Here is a 21472-nt window from a genome sequence, read left to right as displayed (position 1 = left end):
TTAATTTAAAAAAACAAGTCATTTATACTGAAATAAATAAAAGAAGAAAGTAGATAATATGCAGAAGTATATAATAATACTAAAAGAAAAACATTGGATATATTGGAAACTTGTCATACTCACTAAGGATAGAGTATTTGCAACAAATCAATTACAAGTGTTTCCTAGAAAAAATTCGCAATAATGAAAAAAAGAAAAAAATCACATAATTACAACTGCCATTTGGCAAAAGACTCACATATTATGGAGGCAGTACAACCCTCCCCTCTCTCCCACCCACCAAAAAAAGAAAAAAAAAAAGAAAAAAAGAAATCTTTAACTAGTTAAAATATCCACAAGCTGTACAAGAATATGTAGTGATGTCAAAACATATTCAGTTCGGCAAGGTCATCCATAGGTATGTCAAGCCCAACAATGGAGTCATTGTCTTCTTGTAAACCATCATCCATGTCAAAATTCAACCAACTATTCAGATCCTGCGGTTCACCGATCTCGGGATCCACGCCCAATTCCCCGACGATGTCGTTCATTGGCAAGTCGGCGAATTCCATGGATTCTTTCACTTCATTTGAAGAAACTGGAGGAGCATTAACAGAAGACATGAATCTGACATCCTTTCTCCTGTTGACGTTCGGAGATTCGAGAGCACTGGGATTCGAGGCGTCTGGGAATTTGTAGATGAAGCTGTTGGCTGAAGTAGAGAGCTGAGCCGTTTTCTGTTTGGGCTTTGATTTTGCTTTGCGCTCGCCCTTTGAGCCACCGCCCATGGATGACCGTCCGGCCTTAGTGTTTCTGTCTCTTTCACTTCTCTTTCCCTTTGCACCATCGGCTATTCCTAGAGCCGATGAGGCTCTAAATACAGCACCGCCAACATCATCAAGCAGTAGCTCCCTTCTCTTTGCTCTATTTGATATCGGCCCATTTTTAGCAAAAGAGTGATCAGATTGATGAGCAGACGTGCCATCTGCATCAACATACGAGAGAGGACACATGTAAGCCAAGTGCTATTGAAATTGACACAAGTGCATGTTTTCGAGCTTTTACCATTAGCAACTGCCAGACTGCCACCATTGAGCAGCTCTGTTTCATTAAACCGAGGCGGTGTTGCAAATATGACATCCCGGAGTGCAGGATCGGAAAAGCAACTTGCCCCTGAATCTTGAAATTTTTGACACCTGGCAAGCGTCCTCCTTGCAAAAGCCAAAGCAACTTGTTTTGATACCTTAGGTATCCCATGTTTTGTAGCAAAGCTTCCTCTAGTTGCCTGTCAATTGTTCCAACATATAATCTCATGTTAGAAATCTCAAGTTAGGTATGAATAAAGCATGAATGGATGAGCTTTATCGATGCACATAACAATTTGAAAGCATAAATGCAAATATGTGTTTATTATGGTCAATCAAACAACTACGTAAACACATTCCCTTGCAGAACCATTTAGCCTGTTGGACCGTTTAACCATGTAGAGTATTCGAACAACTTTGAGTATTACGCTCTCTCTATAACTAAGTGCTCTTAAAGCCAGACTTCATAGCTAATGATAACCACTCTCTTCTTGAGATCAAAGTTTCGTAAAGAAAATAACCAAATGCTGATTCTATTTTGACTATTGCTGGCACACACGTTGCTGCATCTTCAACATAAATATAATCTTCCAAAATTTCAATAATAACGATTGGCAGGTCCTTTCTTATCATAAATTCAATAATGAAAAGGCAATAAAGGAAAGTATGATACTGACTTAAGCTTTCTCGTACAACTATTGAGTGCAGATGTATATAAGAATGATACGAGCGATTAATACTAACCAAAAGTTTCTTGTATGCCAACTCAGCAAGTTTGTCCATCGCAACCTGCTCAGGGTCCCTGAGGAGACAAAAAATTTGTAATATCATAAAACAATTCATACGGTTCTACCTAGTAGCTAATACGGTCACTTTTAAGCTCCAGACAAGAAATTATCTTTACCTTCTTCCAATATCCTTGCCTTCTTCAATGGACTTGCTTATTTTATCCAAGTAAGACTTCTTCTGCCCAATCTGAAAATTCAAGCATATGACATATCAAGTAAAGTGATTGGAGTGCTCGATATTGCAGAAAACATGAAGATTTTAAGAAACAAACGCAAAATTTGTATAGAGAAAATGATGGCTAGGATTGGGAAAAGTGTTGAGTTCAATCAAGTATGAAATATTACCTGTTCATGAAGTCCCTTCTCTAACTGAACAATTTCCTCATTAATCACTTCATCATCTTTATCACCCAAAGCAGGCTGCATAAGGCATTACAGAAAGGATGAGAATTGTAACTTGCAGGGAAAGGTTATTGAGGATTGTGAGGACCTTGACATTATATAAAAAGGACACACAGATTCGACTAGATAGCATATTTATTATACTTTTAAATGAGAGTATCTACGTATTATAACATGCAGAAATAGATATACATTGCAGCTCTTCAGAAATCTGGAACTCATCCAGCGCAATAATTTACTAAGCTCTACAGAAGCAGTGATATTAACTTATGACCAACATTAAATAACGGAAACCTTACCGCAGCTTCCACGAATAGGCCTATACTCTGCAGTTCTAGCACTAGCTTCTCTTCAAAAGACATCTGTTCATACTGGTGACGGAAAGAAGCAATACCACAATTTTTTGTCTGCGGACCTTCAGGAACATAATCACACCTTGAAAGTCTGACCAAAACTTCAACCTCAGAGTGCACATATCCACCGTCTCTTTGATGCAGGTCACCATTAGATAGGTGGTCTCCGGAACCATGGCCCATGGTGAAGTCTGTGTTTCCATTACAAGAAAAAAATATGTGATTGCCATTTTTTGGAGTTTGAACACCAAACAATGGCTCACAAAGGTCCCGTTGATTCATATGTTTGCTATCAGCACCTATAAGGAGACATGGATCAGTAACTGAAACAATTGGCATCCCAAATCCAGTTTCTTCAGATTCTTCAATTTCATCTTCTTCAATCAGAGCTGATAGTACCCTTTGATAAAGTGGAGTCACTATTTCATAAGATTTTTCTTTGTCAGAGCAATCAAATACAGATGAATCCTGTGATTGTTCAACTGATGGTCTCCTATCTGAAGAAGTCTTCAAACTGGTGCCATTGTTCATGTGTCTATATCTTCCAAAAGAAATAGATTCAGGAGCCGCAATTTGCTCATGTCCAGATTCATCCTGATGCAAGTTGAGAATGCTTTGCACATTAGAATACATTTAATCAGATTTATATCGGAAAATAATATTAAAAGAACGTCACAGGAACAGTCTGATGTATTTCAAAGACCATAAATAGCAGAAAAGATGCTGAATGAATGCAATCACGAGAAAGGGATGAAGAAGGTCACTTCTACAAACAATTTTCACCTGTACATGATTCCCATGGCTAGAGTTCTGATGAGAATTTGTATAAGATTCTTCAGCCAATTTGAGCTGATTCAAATATTAGAGGAAATAAATCAGAAATCACTTAGCTACGATATGTACAATCTACTACAATATTGACTAAAGTACCTGATCAGATAAGTATGACTTTTCATCAGGGCCAATAGAAGCAAACAAGGACTCAACTGTTTTCCAAAATGCACTTGAGCATGCATTAACTGCAGCAAGTAAAAATAGCAATCAAGGATAGTCCTATTCATTCAGAAGTCAGAAAAGTACAAAAGTAACTATGAGAAATATGTTATTGTAACAAACGCATACCACTAGAATTCCAAGCGAGTTTAGCAGCTGCTAGAAGTTCTTCATGGTCATCCTCTGATTCCCCTGAAAATTACAATACATTAGCATAGAGTTTTGTACTATTACATATAATTACTCATTCACATCAGCAGAATGCGAGCAAACGGAAAGGACAAACGCATTTTGTCAAGTTACCACTACAATCAGGGGAACCCCCATGGCCAAGACGAGAGACACCTTTACGATCTGATTGCTTCTTCAAAGGGCGACCTGACTTGCTGCAACAGTACATCAGAGGCATTAAGAATAGAGAAAAGCAACAAAAGACAGAACACAACTGAAGGATATTAACCATCCAGGAAAATAGACAGACCTTCCATTCTTGTCAGAACCAGACCTTGCATTTCGCAGAGGTTTGCTCGGTGGCACAATATCTAACTTCTCTCGCGTTGAGGAAATGCTACCCCTAGAAAAGGGTGAGATCCTTCCACTACGCCCTTGTCTCCTCACACCATCACCGATTTCTTCTTTTACCATGATTTTATTCTTTTTCATAGGTATTGTAGAAGTCCCAATGTTTGGACCTGCACTTCCATCCTTTTCATCAACATCTGCATTACCTATGCCCTTCTCTTTCATTCTAAACTGGCCAGCACCTGATTCTTCACTTTCAGACAACCTTGCAGGAGATGAAACATTTTCAGCCTTTGCTTTAGAGTTCTGGTTCCCACTGCCTGAACTCTTGGTGGGAAAAGAAACACTAGTGGTACCGGTGCTCAACCGGGGACTGAAATCAGAAGGTGAGCCTCCTTCAGCTTGCATCTGGACATCATCAAGGTTTGGGACTGGAATAAGATTTGTCCTTCTCGTTCGAGAACTCTTCTGTGGTCTCTGACCACCCCATTGAGTTATAGGGGGAGATGATGACCCTGCAGGCATAGGACGCTTCCGATTGTTAGCTCCACTAATTGTTGGAGTTCTGTTAAGAGCCTGGGGCTGTTCCCAGCTCTCTAGAGTTCCAGACACACGAGGGGTGGTAGAAGTTGAATTAGCTGCAACCATAGAGCCATTTCGTGGCGTCCTGGATGCCTTGCCTTTTAGTATAGGGCTAGGACAAATGGAATGATTTTCCTCACGATTGTTTATCCTAGAAGAAAACCCAGCACTGTTACCATCAAAGGAATATCCAGTTTAAGATTACAAAAAGGGGAAAAGGAAAGGTGCTGTAGCAGAACAGTGAGGTTTGGGGTGTTATGTAGATAAGTCAGCAGAAAACATGCACGCGAATGACTTATGGATTAAAATGATAAGATACACACCTAACATTTAATTTTCCTAGAGTCCGCTCCTTGATTGGTCCAACAGTGCCATCCCTTGAGAGCATTGATTTCTCTTGTTCATTCTTAAAGGTAGCACGGCCACTAGAACCAGCAGGCTGTGACATTGAATCTAATTTGTTGGTGCCACCAGAAGCTCCTGACCTAAGGAAAATGTTTCCAAAAGTACAAGTGTCATTATATTAAATTTTAAATTATTGATTTAAACATAGAGATCATTGTGCCAATGGCTCAATGGATAAGGATGGTAAATGCAGATCATAAGAAAAGCAACTTGGAAGAAAAAAACAGCAATAGTAACAACAGAGCTCCATAAAATCAATTTCCAAAACATGCATGGGATAAGCATCACCTAATAAAAGCAAAATCCAGAAAAAATCGAATCAAAAGCAAATAGAGATTGACAAACAGCACAGCTGCAAGTAATGCAGAGATTTTTGTTCATATAATGGAATCTAACCTAAAACTTTGTGTGGAATCACTGGACTGTAGGCTAGATTCGCTATTGAGCTTAGGATGCATGGTCCTCTTCAGCTCCCCATCATTGTCAACAGATCTCGGAAAGGCTGTACCAAATGTGCGTTTCCTTTTCATTTTCTTATCCCAACTTTCTCCACCAGCAGGTAACCTCCTTATCTTTTCCTCACCCATCTCAGAATCCCCATTGCGGTCCTTAATCAGATCTCTTTCTTTTGTCATTGTCAAAGGTTGACGTAGTACTCCATTATTTCTGCATTCAGCCTGAGAATGGGAAAGTGTAGCAAACTGTTTTAACCAATAAGATGAAGAAGAATAGCTAAACAAAATAAATAAATAACAATAAAATTGGTGAATACTGAAAGAGAACAGATATGAAGCAAAAGAGTGCCACCAATTATGTAGATAATTCAAGTAAAAGTGGCTGTCAAAATTTCAGCTAAATCATAATTACACTCTATTAAGTCATTATGCAGAATTACTGTATATATTCAATGTAGACGTGAGTACATGTTGCATTGTTATTGAAGGCAATTAAAAGGCATTTATTCCTTGAGCTTGGTCTTGCTAAATCCATATTAAGAAGTGCATGATGAAAGTGTCTTTTCCAGCACAAAATGTCAAGATTAAGAAACAAAATCGAAGCATTACTGATACAAAATGATGCAGTGAATGAGAAAATGCAGAGTACAAGTAAATAATTAATGCAGTTAATACCCTGGTTTCTGCCACTGATGTCCGTAAGCGCTTATTCAATCCACCATTCTTAGGCCGATCATCAAATTTCTGACTCCCAAACTCCGCCGTGCTCCGATGCATCAGTGATCCAATCTTCAAGGTTGAACCACTAGACCGTTCATGCGTCGGCATGTCATTCCGTTGATGCTGCTTCTTAGATGACATGGTTTCAAATTTGTTTAACTTATTTAAATGTTCCTCCAATTTTTTTGCTCTAGAACTGCCAGAAATATAATAAATTTTAGAAATAGAAGAGATAAATGTAAAACATCATACGAATGCATTAACAGAACGGTTACATCAGCCAAAACAAGACACAAAGATGCACAAAACTGAATTTTTATCCAAACATCCATTCAACAAGATGATTCCAAGGAGGACAACCACATTTGGAGTAACTGTAAGTTTACCTGGCTTTAAGACGAGAATCAGCAACGCTTGCTCTCAATCGCTTCAATTCCTCAAGGGCAGTGGGAGATGGATTCTTTATATGAGCACTACCAAATGAGTTATCTTCTGAACTACTGCCAACAAATCCGAGAACCCTCCTTACATCACTAAATTGTGCATGGTTTTGATCAATATCAAATGGATCCGATGTCAGACATTGAGATAATGTACTTGCATCTCCTGAAGATGTTGCACTCCCTCTAGAATTCGCCTTCCCAGAAGAAAAGTTTCTTCCCTCGATTCCATCTCTGAAACTTGTCGACCGATCCAAAGAGGAGGCAGAATAACCCCTTTGCCCATTCTGGAAGTTACCAGCAAAACCAGAGTCCGGGCTGGCCGAGGTCAATTCAAATCTTGCATTCCCAGCCATTGCTCCGGTGAAATTCTCATGTCTATGGATCCATTTCCCACAGGATATCAATATCTTCTATACTAGTCAAAAGCTACCAAACCAAGAAAAGAAAAGGAAAGTCATTGCCAAGTGACAACATCAAAACACCAATCAACAAAAACAAAAACAAGTACGCATTGACTAATGCAATCCACCGGCCACAGTGAAGAAACTCAGAGAGAAGTTCTACAACTTAAATAAAAACAATTTTGAAAAGACATTCAACAAGTAGAAAGCCTTCTAAAACTTCATAAATACAAGTACACTTAGTTAAGTGGTTGCACAAAACAGAACCCCAAGAGTTGGCAACAGAAAAATGCAAACTTCATATTAACAGAATGCTAAGCACTTCATAAAAACAGAGGAACTAATTACACAAAACAGAATCCAACAGTTAGCTACAAAACAATGCAAAATGCAATCTTCTTCTTCATTAGTACGCAAAAGAAAGAGTAAATTCAATACTGGTTAGCCCAATTAAAGAAAAGGGAGCAATCAAACACACCACTAGCCACTAACACCCACGAACTCCAACAGCATAAATTATCAAAATTAGGTCACAAATATCACACATATTAGTGAATTAACACATAAAACACTGATCGAAACACTTCAAGTTCCCATTCCCATGCTCAAAAACCGTAATTGAGTTAGTGAGAAATTAGGGTTTATTCGCAATTCAGCGCTTCCTCAAAATTAACTGAAATCACAAAGCTTCTAGTACAATTCAAGCAAAGAGGTACGAGCTGATCGAAGAATCTAACCTGCATTCATCAACTTAGAGGGATCGAAGAGAGAGAAACAGTGGAAAACGAAGCGCAGAGAGAAGGCTGAAGCTCGAAGAGACAGTCAACTACGACAGTAATGACACTTCTTTTTTTTGTTTCTTTTTAGATTTTATTTTTGTAATTTGGAGGTGAGTTGCGGGCCCCACTTTCTCAATTAACGATTAGTTAACAAAATCAATAGTAGCACGCAAATTTAGAGCGTGCACATTGGTGATCTTAGCCAAAAAGCAGGCACCGTGACACAGGCACGGCAGTTATACTGCTCACCACTTGTCAACGGTACGTCTATGCTCTTAACTAAGAGCACCGTCATGCCAACGACAGAGCACGAGCAGCGATGTGACATGCTTAGATTGACCGTTGGTTTATCATTTTTTATTTTTAATTCAAAAAATATGAAAAATTCAGATTTAATAAAAAAAATATTTTTCCACTTCCCAATAAAATATATTCATTTTTTCCACACTTTTAATTTATTTTTTTTCATTATTTTATTTTCAAAATTCACACTTTCATCTATAAATACCTCCATTTCAACACAAATAATCACACTACACCAAACAACTCTCTCAACCTCAATTTTTAGGATTTTAGTTAGGTAATTTTTAATTTTTAGGATTTTAATTATGTAATTTTTAATTTTTAAAAATTTAATTATGTAAATTTTAAATTTTTAGTAATTTGTAATAGTATTTCGAGTATTTTTAATGTATTTTAATATTGTGGAAATGATTTTAGTAATTGAATATTTAAATTGAATAATAGAATCGTGAAACCCTTGAGCATGCTTTTACAGAAGAGTATTTTTTTTTCTTTAAGAGGATTGTCAATGATTTTCCATCCATCCCCATGTTGAGTTCGAGTTATGGCTAGTTGCCTGCCAACTTCCAGAGCTGGGTAATGCTAGTCAACTTGCCAGGTCCACAGGGGAAATTAATCCCAGGTTGCGCCTTCCATGGATCGAATTCATGACCTCCAGGATATGAACGCAGTATCCTTGCCCCTTTACCGCTAGGCCAAAGGCTTGGATTTTTTACATAAGAGTATGGATGTAAGTGTTGTGCTCTTATATAAAAGTAGAGAGTAAAAGTGGGTCCGGGTCCACTTCTAGGCTCTTGCCATGACTAGTGTTCATTTTGCTGAATTCAAGTACATGTTGCAGTTATGAATACCGAGGGATGATTATATTATTCATATAATTATCGCTTGACACAATTTTTTTTTTAATTTTTATAAATAATAAAAGTTTCCATTGCGTTTCAATAGTATATTTTATTTTGTTAATTTTATTTATTTATTAGTATTATTTTAAATTGATATGAAAAGTGTAATTATTGTTTTATGTTTTTGAACATTGCAAACAGTTATTGACAAAGTTCAATTGGACGGAGAAACCCCACCGAGATAATTTTTTCATTTATTTCCACTTTAATTTATCTCAGTTATTTCATCACTATTTACACTATCAATTTATCAAGCATCTGGAGTGCATAGTAACAACTGCCCTTTGCTCCAAATCAATTGTTCCAGCACTTCCAATTACTCGTGGGGATTCTTCTTCTGTTCGCTTTTCTCATCCAGTCTTTTCATCAAACAAATGGAGTTCGGAATTCTATTAGCCTTTCATCGAATACCTGAGGCGTGAACTATTCGATTGAGTTATTTCATCGAGCACATTGTTCTCTGCTCTTCTGCTTGATTGAGTTGGAAACCCAGCCTTGACTCTATGAGTAAGAATCGGAACATAAAACACTATTTGACCAAATTGTAATACGTAAAATGATCTTATGCTATTAATTCGACTTAAGATTATTCATGGAAATTCACATTTGGATTTGGGAAACGGAGAACAATTGAGTTATTATCCAGATTTGTAGTAAAACAGTATAAAGACATGGAAAAAAATGGTAGAAGCATTATTAATTATAAATGAAATCCATCTCATTAAAGAAACAAACTACAGACAGTGTGACTAATCCAAATACAACTCAAACACATTCCAAATCAAATAAAAAATGGAAATCACACAATTCTCTTTCGCTTTGAATCAAGTTCCCCTGCGTGTTGGTGCAGCCCGGTTGCATTTCTTGTTCGTCTTATAATTATAACCAACCCCGAAAAAGAATTCCACTAACCATCTTGGCCTTCCGCTTCTTATAATCATGTAACCAATTCCAATCCCAACTACGAATCCACTTCCATATCCCATCACCACACTTCTCCAACCAAATCCATCTATGAATTCATCTTCATCATCACCTTCTTCTTCTGTAGGCTGCATCAATTTCCCATCATCCTCTTTGCATTTTCTCGTCAACGGAACTCCACACAATCCCAAGTTTCCCATATATGAATCATTCTCAAATGTGGAGAACTGGTTGGATCGCGGTATTTGCCCAACAAGAGTGTTCATTGAAAGGTTTAATTTCGCAAGAAATGTCAACCTTGTCAATTCACTTGGAATTTCTCCGTCCAATTTGTTTGTTGACAAGTCCAACGATTCGAGTGCACTCATGTTTCCAAGAGATGAAGGTATATGTCCTGTGAGGCTATTGTGGGACAAGTTCAAATATTTGAGAATCTTAAGATTTCCTATAGAAGGTGGAATAGCCCCGGAGAAACTATTGGAGGATAAATCAATCGTTGTGAAGCCTTCCAACAGTCTATTCAATAACTGATCATGACCTTTCAAGGTGACTATTATATTCACAAATTGTCGATATCCCATGTCGTCAGAGTTAAGAATTGTGTCATTTCTTTGCTTTTCCTCTATCATTGCTCTGAAATTGTTGAAATATCTATTGGGTAGAGAGCCAACAAATGCATTCTGAGAGATATCTAGAACTTGTAACTCAGGAAATGGGAGTTTGGTTGGTGAAGGAAGTGATATGTTACCACCAAACTTGTTAGACCTCAACACTAGCACTTTAAAGTTGGGAAGGCCTCCCATCCAAAAGGGAAATTCACCTTGCATTCTATTATTTCCGATGTCGAGACTCCTTAGACTTCGGCAATTGATTAAGGATTCAGGTAATCTTTCGTGGAATTTGTTTTCACCCAAATTGATGGATATAACATTACAACCCTTGGTAAAGTTAGATGGAATGAGGCCACTAAGGTGATTCATGTTTAGATGAAATATTTGCACGGATCCGATGAAGTTTCCGAAGCACTGTGGCAGTCTTCCTTCCAAAGTATTATTTGAGAGAAGAAAATAACGAAGGGATGACAAGTTACAGATGGAGGATGTGAGCTCACCATTTAATTTGTTGGAAGAGAGATACAAGCCCAACAGATTTGAAAGGTTTCCGATGGTAGATGGAATTGGACCTTCAAACAATATGTTTGTAAGATAAAACAATGGGGAAGTATTCATTTTCAACTTGCAAATATTATTCAAAAACAAAACACTTGTAGTCCATTGGATCTTATGATCTAACGGTTATATTAATGTCACGTGTCATCTAATGCAGTAGATTATTAGCCTAATAATGTACTATTTTAGTAAAATAATGTACTCCATGTAGCTTGACTAATAATGTAACATCTTAGTCTAACAATGTAGCTTATCACAATCATCCAATCCAAGGATTCAAGGGCTGTGATTGTGTTGGTGTTTTATACTAAGGAGATGTGAGAACCCTAACTAAAAGAAGGATATAAATAACATTTATTTATATTGAAAAATACACATGCATGGCATTTTACTCATTGTCATACTATTTCTGTTTTTCGCATCAGATATTAACATTTTGCGGTAGAGGAGAAACATGAAATTAATGTCTCTTGTCAAGGAATATAAATAATACTCCCTTTGTCCCCTAGTAAGAGTCATATTTGGTTTCAGCAAGGATTTTAAAAAATATAAAGAAAAGTGAGTTGAATAAGTTAGTGGAATATGAGTCGCACTTATGTATATTAGTTTTATAATAAAATGTGAGTGTAATAAGTTGGTGGAACGTTAGGCCTACTTACCATTTATGGTAAAAGTAAAATAAGACTCTTAATGAGGGGAGGACTGAAATGTCAAAATGACTCTTAATGGGAAACGGAGGGAATATAGTTTTCCTCATATCCAATTAATTTCAATCTTTCGTAAAATAATTTCCATAAATCAAGATATTAAATAAAGTTAGCTTACTTTTTGGATTAAAGTCCAAAATTTGGTCACGTATATTTGCTCAACTTTTTTTCCATTCTACGTATAAAGTGTGTTAGCTTTTGGTTCAAATTAATATATTTTGGTACTCCTCCCGTTCCACTCGAAATGCCCACTTTCTATAATTGAAAATAAATTTCTCTCTCTTCTCTATTCATTAAAGTATTCAAGTACCTTTTTTATCTTTACTTACTCCTCCCAACAACTCCTTATAAAATCCCCTGTCACTCAAGAATGTGGACATCTTGAGTGAGACGGAGGTAGTACATAATTAAGAGTTTCGTAAAAAATTAATGGTCAACCACATGCAAAACTGACAGTTGATAAAGTAGGAGTGATTGGTGAAGAAATTCGCAGAGAATCAGGATCTTCTGCTTCAGGATTAGCATTGAGTACGAAACATAGATGCAAATCTAAGGGAAAGCGAAATCATGGAAAATCAAAGTCTAGAGGAAGAAGCCAGTCCAAAGGATTTGGATCAAGTTAAATACTCCATCCATCCAACAAGAATATGCACCCTTTCCATTTTAGTCCGTCCCACAAGAATATGCACTTTTCTAAATTTGAATTTTTTTCTTTCTAATGAGGAGAGACCCATTCTCAACTAACAATAATTTAATTATTCTTCTTTCTACTTTTCTCTTACATTACCAATTGTGCATTAAAATTCGTGCCGAACTGAAAATGCATATTTTTAAGGGACGGAGAGAGTACTAGAATTGAGATGAGTTGGGAGCTTGAAAAATCAGTGTGAGACACCCAAGAAATATAAGTAATAATAATAAAAGATAAGAAGACAACAAACGCCACGATGTCTAATAATGATTGAGAGGCTAAAAGAGAGCTGGAGAGATGAGATTGGCGTGAATAAGCATCTGTTTCTGGTGAGAGATTGTTTCTCCAAAAGGGAGAAATTGTAGAGAGAAAATGATAAATATTTTATTTAATTCATTCTTTTTAAAATCCGTGCCAAACATAAATGGAACTCCTAAAGTGCAATGGGGGGAGTATATTTAGAATGTATTATTTGCAAACAAGATTATTTAGGATATGTAAGTTGAGCTGGAGGATGAGAGCTCACCATTTAATTTGTTTGAAGTGAGATCCAAGTTCTTCAGATTTGACAGATTTCCAATGGTGGATGGTATTGGACCTATAAACCATTTATTTAAAAGATAAGCATAAAAATCAAGTTTCTTTACATCTAAAATTGTACATGCAAATCATGTTGTGAACTAACATATTGTAGATAAAAGCACCATTTAATTTGTTGGGACGAAACCATAACTCGTAAATATTTTGGATGGTACTAGCACTTTAAGGTGATACGTTAAATATTCATATCTCTTCCATATCTTGCATTATTATTAAGTTAGATAATTTAGGGATTACATATCTTTTCTATATCCTTTGTCTTGCTCATTAGGTTAGTATTACTATTATAAATAGGGCTATTGTTATTCTCTTCAATCATTGATTAATGAATATATGAATTTACGTTTCTTTCTATTTAATTTTACGTACTTTGTTTAAGCTTGAGTTGTCGACAGGATTTCGCCTCCCGGGACTTCTCTTTTATCTCTTTTATCGTCTCCGGCATCCGCAACCACCAATTTGATAAGGGTATTTCCCTTATCAAGATGCCGGAGACGATAAAAGAGATAAAAGAGAAGTCCCGGGAGGCAGAATCCCATCAACAACTCAAGCTTAAACAAAGTGCGTAAAATAAAATAGAAAGATAATTGTATTTCTGACTGATTTGCCGGAAGAGAATAACAATAGCTCTATTTATAATACTAATACTGACTTAATGAGCAAGAAATAAATATCCTAATTATTGGAAAGATATGGCAAATTACTAATTACCTAACTAAATAATAATAATAATAATAATCGTATCAGAAGGCGTTCCAGCCAAAAGGGAAATTCATCTTGTATTCTATTATTTCCAATGTCGAGACCTCTTAGACTTTGGCAATTGATTAAGGATTTAGGTAATCGTCCGTGGAATTTGTTATCACCCAAATTGATGGAAATAAGAGTGCACTTCTTAGAAAAGGTAGATGGAATGAGACCACTAAATTTATTTTGGTTTAGATGAAAGATGGTTAAAGATCTGCATAAGTTCCCAAATCACTGTGACAGTCTTCCTTCCAAAGTATTATTCGAGAGATGGAGGATGGAAGCTCACCATTTAATTTGTTGGAAGATAGAAATAAGCCCTTTAGATTTGATAGATTCCCAATGGTGAATGGTATTGGACCTACAAACAATTTATTTTAAAGTTAAATAAAGATATAAATCAAAATTCTTTACCTTTGAAAATGTAGATATATGAATAGCACATTTATAGTAATGCATTGCATTCTTTTTAATAAATAAAATGAGTGAGTTGCACTTTAACCGGACACGAGTTTTAAGAAATGTAATGGAAAGTGAGTTGGAAAAGTTACTATTAGAAAGTAGATCCTAATTTTAAATATTAATTTCATAATAAAATGTGAATTGGAATGGGTTCGTTGAATATAGGTCCACTATAAAAAATGGTAAAAAGTGAAATGTGACAAATTTCGTAGGATGGATGGATTGCAAACCGAAGAATAAGAAATTCACCAAGGATATGTCTAGTGCATGTGAAACAAAGGATTATAAAGCATTGTTTTCCAAGTTCTATGTGAAATCGGTTTATGACTTGAGATTTCACCTGAAAAGTTATTGGTTGAAAGGTCCAGCCACATCATTTTTTGTAGGTTTCCTATCTCTGGTGGGATGCTGCCGGAAAACGAGTTATTAGGGAGATACAGAGACTCGAGGTTTGTAAGCAAGCCTATTTCTGATGGAAGTTTCCCACTGAATTCATTGTCTTGAAACTGTATTGAGATTAGTTTTCTCCAATTCGTGATGAAACGGGGCAATATTTCACCAGTCAGGTTATTATCAGATAGTATCAAGTCAGATAAATTGCCCAGATTTGACAAGGATGGAGGCAATGGCCCCGAGAGTGAATTCTCGGATAAATCTAAGTAGGTCAGCTTGTTACACAGGCCGAGCTCTGGTGGAATGGAGGAATTGAATCTGTTCATTCCAAGGTCTAGACTTCGGAGATTTGTGAGTAGGCCTATAGAAGGAGGGATTTCTCCTATAAACAAATTATTGTACAACTCTAGATTTTGCAGGCTTGGAATAAGGCTTACTGAATCAAGAATGTTGGCAGAGAAGAAGTTGAGGGAGAGGCGAAGATCCTTCAACTTGGAGAGGTTAGTGATATTTGATGATATGGGGCCTTGGAAACCATTTGTGGTGAGGTTAAGATATTCAAGTTTGACCAAATTGGTGAACAATGATTTGGGAATTTGGCCTGTGAAGGTGTTATGAGACAAATCAAGAAAAGTAAGGTTGAGACATGTGGTTATGAAGTGTGGGAATTCCAAGGTGAGTTCATTGTAATAGAGATTAAGGTGAGTGAGGAAAGGGAATGTGGAAAATCTAGACCAGTCGGGAGATTTAAAGTAATTAGAGCCCAAATCCAAGAAGCGCACCTTCCTCAGATTGTCTATCTGATATGGGATTTCTCCAACCATATAGTTGTTGGAGAAGCTCAGGTATCGAAGCTCTGTCAGGCGGCCGATCTCTGGTGGAATGGCTCCGGAAAACTGATTGTCGGAGAGGTCCAAGAGAGTGAGGCTTGTGAGGTTGCCAAGAGCAGCTGGTACGGAGCCGTTGAGAGCATTCCCGCTGAGGTTGAAAGTGGTGAGATTCAGCAATGCAGTGAAATGGAACAGGTCCAATGTCCCTTCAAGGCCTGCCATGGGGAGATTAATCCCAGAGACAGATCCCTCGTCGTTGCAGCGAATGCCAATCCATCTGCAGTGGTTGCTGATGTTGTTGTGGGACCAAGACTCGAGAGAAGCAGAAGATGATAGGCTGGATTTCCATCTCATCAAAGCCTCTGCTTCACTTGTGGCTGCTCTTGAAGGACACAGACATAGACACAGTGTTAGGAGAGAAATATATGTAGGAAAAAGGTATGCAATTTTCATGGCTGATGTTTTTGTCTATCTACTCTGCTTCATTTGCCTATTTATATGCAAACAAGAAGCCTAGGAGCCCTTTTACTCAAAATTAAAAGAATATATTCCAACACTAAAAAACAACTTCAATGTGAAAAACATAATTGTGAAACACGGCAAAGTTTGGCATATGGAAAACATCGAAATGATTTAATGGGAAACATAATTGTGTACAAGAATTTGTTGTGCATAACATTTCTTTTGTTTTTTTTTTTCTAGGGAATAGTCAAGCTTGATTATTGGTGATGTGACTATAAGTTGTTTACACACACACAGTCAATTTTGGGATTTGTTCCTATATTACATTTATATTAAGACCACATAAGGTCTAATATAACAAATATACTATATCAAAACCATTCCTATATTACATTAATATTTAGAAGCTCTAATATTAATCAGTTTTATCTAAACCATTTATAGTTTATTTTGAGAGGGCGTTAGGTGATATGCTACATGGAAACAATAACTTTATAATAACAAATAGACTAAAGTTTAAAATTAGTCGCATACATTTACCTGAACAAACTTTTTGATCCTACACATTGTTTGTTAGCTTTTGGTCCCAAACATTATATTTTGGTCCATATTTAACATCAAATAGATTTTTTGTGGAAATGTACGCGACTAAAATCAGACATAAAAATCCGGTTGACCATTAATTTTTTGGGGAACCGTTAAATATGGACCAAAACATAATATTTAGAACCAAAAGCTAACTAAGTTGATGTGTAGGACCAAAATATCTTAACAAAATAATATTCGTATCAACTCCCCACGGTTGAAATCGAGTTATACTTGAATGGCACCATGAAGCTCCTTAACAATTGAAAACCCCAAAGTACTCAATTGAAACCATTCATATTCCAGATTTTTGAGAAGACTTAGTTCTACCTGGAAGTTTAGCTCGCAAAGAGGAGCCATGAGGAAGTACAAGCTTCTTTAAAACATAAACATCATGGTTTACAGGATGAGCAGATGCAAGCTAAGAAACATACCCCCTTCGATAACTGGTAAGAAAATAGCAGTAGCAACAGGTAGCGGCATTGTTGATAGGGTATTAGTCCTATCGGGGCTGCACGGCAGATTGATTTCCGAAACTCGTGCCCTTAGGGGCCGCCATCTCTATTTACCTTAGTTCCATGATTATCACTAGGCAAGCCAATGGTTGGATTTGATACATTTTCTTTTGCTTTTGTCTCCAATCTAGAGTCAGTTGAAATCACATATTCTGGTTTATCACAATGCTCACCTTTTCCAACTGAGTATTCTATCTGAGCATCCAAACTCGATAAATCAGACACTTCTCCTTCTTGCTCCCTCATTCGATGCGTACTTCCATGCATAGAACTATCCATCCCTTCACCATGTTTTAGCAAATGTGTATGAGAGAACTCATCATCATAGTCTTCTCCGAGACTTCATTATTACTAACCTGGAAGTTTGGCTCGCAAAGAGCAAAGAGCCCCTTCTTTCTAATTTGATCCCTGAGAATAGCTTTCTCAGTCACTGAACCCGGCTTTGAGCACTTTTTGACATCTTCAAGATATCTATTATGGGAGAAAGATGACCTCCTCCCCCCAACATAGATCTTCACTTTCAAACCTCCCAAATGATATCGATCCTGAAAGAAAAGATTCGGCCTTTGCCATTGAGGTCGGGACAGCGACAGTATGCAGCGGTGCTGCTGAACGTTGGTGGCTAGGTGGATCAAACACCGTGCGATCAGGCTGCCAAGGCTGTGTACCCAGGCGTGGGTTAAGACAAGAATCAGCAAGAGTTGCTCTCAATTGATAGCTTCAATTCCTCAAGGGCTGTAGACTAGATTGTACATGTTTTTAAGATAATGTACTTGTATCTTCTGAAGATGTTGCACTCCCCCCTAGAATTTGCCTTCCAACAAGATAAGTTTCTTCCTCGATTACATCTCTGAAACTTGTCATCGACCTATCCAAAGAGGCAGAATAACCCCTTTGCCCATTTTGGAAGTTACCAGCAAAACCAGAGTCCGGGCTGGCCGAGGTCAAATTCTCATGTCTTTGGATCCATTTCCCACAAGATATTACGAGTAAAAAACTATCAAACCAAGAAAAGAAAAGGAAAGTCATTGACAGCATCAGCAAATCCAATCAACAAAACAAAAGCAAGTACGCATTGATTGACTAATGCAATCCACCGGCCACAATGAAGAAACTCAGAGAGAATTTCTACAAACAAATTCGTAAAGACGTTCATTCAACAAGTAGACAGCCTTCTAAAACGTCATAAAAATAAAAGTACACTTAGTTAACTGGTTGCACAAAACAGAACCCCAACAATCTTCATATTAACAGAATGCTAAGCACTTCATAAAAACAGAGGCATATAAAGTTAAAACTAATTACAAATTTATGGTTGCCATGCAGCTGGTTTAATCAGACAATTTCATCAATTTTATAAAAATATTTCATCTTAAATTTAGTTCAGGTGACGGCTATATATTCTAAACTTTAATAAATTATACTCATCAACTTTAATATTTTTGAAATACAGAACAAATTTTAGGTTAAGACTTTACATATTACAAACTCTAAATTTGAAATCGAGTACGACCACATAACTAGCAATTAAAAGTAGTAAAAAACAAATAGAAAACACAAATCAAACAATACGTTTATGTCTTTGAATCAAGTTCACCTGCGTGTGGGATCCATTTCTTCTGTGTCTTATATTTATACGTCCAACACCAAAAAATAATTCCACAAAACTTGGTTTTGTGGGATCCATTTCCCACAAAACTTAAATTAAAACAATTTCGTAATAAATGCAAAACGATACACATTCAAACAGTTTGCAACAGAACAAAGAAAAATTGCAATCTTCATAAAAACAGAGGTATATAAAGTTATCTAATTACACAAAACCGAATCCAACAGTTCCCTACACACCAATTGAAAATGCAATCTTCTTCTTTAGTGATAAGCAAAAAAAGCGTAATTTTAAGCAATTAAAAGCCATATAACAAAGAAAAGGGAGCAATCAAACACATTACTACCCACTAACACCTACCAACTCCAACAGCATAAACTGTTAAAATTAGTTCATAAATATCACACTAATTAGTCAATTAACACATAAACCACTAATCAAAACACTTCAATTTCCCATTCGCATGCTTAAAAACAATAATTGAGCTAAATGAGAAATTAGGGTAAATTCACAATTCTCAAAATTCACAAAAAATACGAAGCTTCTAGAACAATTCAAGCAGAGAGGTGCGAGCTGAGCAAATAATCTAACCATCATTCATCGACGAGTCGAGAGGGATCCAAGAGATAACAACAGTGAGATATTTTAATCTTTATTCCCTTTGGCTTCATGAGCGTGTCCGGAATTTGCAGATAATAATTTATTACTCCCTCTATTTCTTGTTAATAGAGTTAAGACGAAGACGCAATAAAATAAGAAAGAGACATTTACTCTTTTGTTAATTTAAATTATAAAAATAATTACTCCCTCCGTTTCTTCATAGTTGAGGCCAAACTTTTTGGCACGTAATTTTAGAAATAAATGTTGGGTGTGTTAAATAAATAGATAAAAAAAAGTAAGAGAGAGGAAAAGGTAGAGAGAATAAAGTATAAAGTGAGTAGAGTAGAGAAAAAGTAAGAGAGGGTAAAGTAAGAAAGAGAAAAAAGTTACCATATATGGAAATGACTCAACTATGAAGAAACTTTCCGAAATGAAAAAATGACTCAACTATGAAGAAACGGAGAGAGTAATTAATATGGAACGGAAAGAGTAATTAGCAGTACTAAACAAATTTAAACACGTGATTTTAAATTTATTTTTTACCCCGCGACTCTTTCAAATTTAACGAATATTTATCAATTTTTTAAATATTTTATAATAATACTCTTTCCGTCTATCATTAGGAGTTTTGATTTACTATTTAGTATATCGCCATTAGGAGTTTCAGTTCATTTTTACTATAAATCATAGGTAGAACCACTCACTTTCCACTAACTCATTCTACTAACATTCTATTATAAAATTGGACTGCACATTCCACATTTTCTCACACCCATTTTCCTTTATATTTTTTAAACTCTTGCTGAACTCAAATAGAACTCCTAATGATGGACGGAGGGGGTATAATTTTAAGATCATAATTTGGTTATTTTAAAATTTTATTTGGTAACTTTATTAAAAATTCGGAATTGCAAATTACTCAACATTAAAGAATTACAAAAACGAAGAGATTGGATTTATAAATATTGGTAAAAGAAGAACAATAACAATGCATGAAATTTGGATTTGTTCTCGATTATCTAATGATGACACTTTTTTGTAAAATCGTACTCCCTCCGTTTATTTGTAGTAGGGACATTTCTTTTTGGCATGAAAGTTAAGAAAAATTATGTTAAGTGAGTCAAGTAAATATGAAGTAGGAAAGGAAAAAAATAGAAAGAGATGAAGAGGGAAGAAAGGTTTTTGCTTTTTTCAAAAAATGAAATGACTCAGCTACAGCGGCAACCAAAAAAAGGAATATGACTTAGCTACAGGGGGACGATGTGAATTTTGAAAAAATATAAAATTGTTTGGGTTAATATGTTTTAGTGTTTTATGGAGTAATAAAATATCTTACTCACTATATAAAATTTAGTGACTTAAATTTAATCCATCACATGCATGCATGAGAATTTTACTCCGTTTAATTTTCTCTTTGGATTACAATATATGGATATGGACTATTTGTATGACAAAAAAAGAAATATGACAGAGGGAGTATTAGTTTTACAATGGAATGTCAGGGGAATGTGATTACCAAAAATGATAAAAGTGAAAGGTGATAAATTTTAGGACGGACGAAAAAGGAAATAAGTGACAAATTTTCAGGAATGGATGAATGGATGAATTATACTGTAACAACTCCAAATTTGAAATTGAGCATAGCCACAGGAGTAGCAGTTAACATGGTAAAAGAAATAGAAACTCGACTCAAACACAAGCTCTCATGACATCCAAAAACAGAAAAAAGTAAGAGAAAATTAGAATAAACACAAGAAAGAGTTCCAATTTAAACACAAGGAAAGCACACAATCTACCTTTTGTTTTTCAATCTAACTTCCCCTTTGTTGGATTATTGGACTCCTTGCTTTGAGCTTCTATTATTATTCGGTTGGGCTGCTTTTTTTTGCTGAGCCCATAAGAATGTGTGTTGGCCCAAATTAAGTCCGGCCCGGTTACTTACCATGTGGCAACTCCACACAGATCCTGCACTGCAGCCGTTAGATGTGTGTTGTGTTTGTTAAGTGAGAGAAGGCTGTTAGACTTCTCTCATTCGATTCAACTCTCTCTCTCTCTCCTGCTCTCAG

The 21472-nt window shown here is 36.2% G+C and overlaps 2 protein-coding genes and 1 pseudogene across 10 annotated transcripts; all 3 read right to left on the bottom strand.

Annotated features, from left to right (window-relative positions):
• Positions 1-80: 80 nt before the first annotated feature.
• Positions 81-7989, bottom strand: LOC125221631 (uncharacterized). Of its 2 annotated transcripts, none has more exons than XM_089064419.1 (16): positions 7866-7989; positions 6671-7153; positions 6240-6480; positions 5506-5786; positions 5028-5189; positions 4082-4873; positions 3904-3986; positions 3730-3792; positions 3538-3626; positions 3391-3456; positions 2554-3201; positions 2198-2272; positions 1969-2039; positions 1809-1866; positions 1045-1264; positions 81-964 (listed from the first exon to the last, which is right to left on the bottom strand). In XM_089064419.1, the coding sequence occupies exons 2-16, from the start codon at positions 7078-7080 to the stop codon at positions 363-365; spliced, it is 3861 nt and encodes a 1286-aa protein (XP_088920545.1). In that variant the 5' UTR covers positions 7081-7153; positions 7866-7989; the 3' UTR covers positions 81-362. The 2 variants fall into 2 exon arrangements, with proteins under 2 accessions (XP_088920545.1, XP_088920546.1); XM_089064420.1 differs by having other exon boundaries at positions 4082-4855.
• A 1795-nt stretch (positions 7990-9784) lies between these two features.
• Positions 9785-17244, bottom strand: LOC125191142 (receptor-like protein Cf-9 homolog). 7 transcript variants are annotated; one of them, XM_089065481.1, is made up of 5 exons: positions 17117-17244; positions 14753-16017; positions 14240-14311; positions 13130-13201; positions 9785-11219 (listed from the first exon to the last, which is right to left on the bottom strand). In XM_089065481.1, exons 2-5 carry the CDS (start codon positions 15987-15989, stop codon positions 9937-9939), a joined length of 2664 nt encoding a protein of 887 aa, XP_088921607.1. In that variant the 5' UTR covers positions 15990-16017; positions 17117-17244; the 3' UTR covers positions 9785-9936. The 7 variants fall into 7 exon arrangements, with proteins under 7 accessions (XP_088921607.1, XP_088921604.1, XP_088921606.1 ...); XM_089065478.1 differs by having other exon boundaries at positions 14753-16012; positions 17117-17240; XM_089065480.1 differs by having other exon boundaries at positions 14753-16012; positions 17013-17122.
• On the bottom strand, positions 17228-19526 carry LOC148932045 (uncharacterized; annotated as a pseudogene). The gene is made up of 2 exons (XR_016135675.1): positions 19398-19526; positions 17228-18194 (listed from the first exon to the last, which is right to left on the bottom strand). The product of XR_016135675.1 is annotated as an uncharacterized LOC148932045 (transcript).
• Positions 19527-21472: the final 1946 nt, after the last annotated feature.

The sequence above is a fragment of the Salvia hispanica genome, chromosome 2, assembly GCF_029641045.1.
Source record: "Salvia hispanica isolate PSC_SH4W2 chromosome 2, Shi_PSC_v1, whole genome shotgun sequence".
NCBI classification, from domain to species: Eukaryota; Viridiplantae; Streptophyta; class Magnoliopsida; order Lamiales; family Lamiaceae; genus Salvia; species Salvia hispanica.
The sequence above is the reverse complement of the archived record's forward strand: the minus strand, read 5'-3'. Positions and strand labels throughout refer to the sequence as shown.

What these genes read in the sequence shown, in the direction of transcription:
- LOC125221631 (XM_089064419.1), bottom strand. Translation starts at nt 7,080, where the DNA reads ATGGCTGGGAATGCAAGATTTGAATTGACCTCGGCCAGCCCGGACTCT. An exon ending in CATCAGTGGCAGAAACCAGG is followed by an intron (nt 5,787 to 6,239) that starts GTATTAACTGCA and finishes TCCCATTCTCAG; the next exon opens with GCTGAATGCAGAAATAATGG. An exon ending in CTAGGAAAATTAAATGTTAG is followed by an intron (nt 4,874 to 5,027) that starts GTGTGTATCTTA and finishes TGATGGTAACAG; the next exon opens with TGCTGGGTTTTCTTCTAGGA.
- LOC125191142 (XM_089065484.1), bottom strand. Translation starts at nt 16,088, where the DNA reads ATGAAAATTGCATACCTTTTTCCTACATATATTTCTCTCCTAACACTG. An exon ending in TTCAACCAATAACTTTTCAG is followed by an intron (nt 14,312 to 14,752) that starts GTGAAATCTCAA and finishes AATTGTTTGTAG; the next exon opens with GTCCAATACCATTCACCATT. An exon ending in CTCTCGAATAATACTTTGGA is followed by an intron (nt 14,082 to 14,200) that starts AGGAAGACTGTC and finishes GCACTCTTATTT; the next exon opens with CCATCAATTTGGGTGATAAC.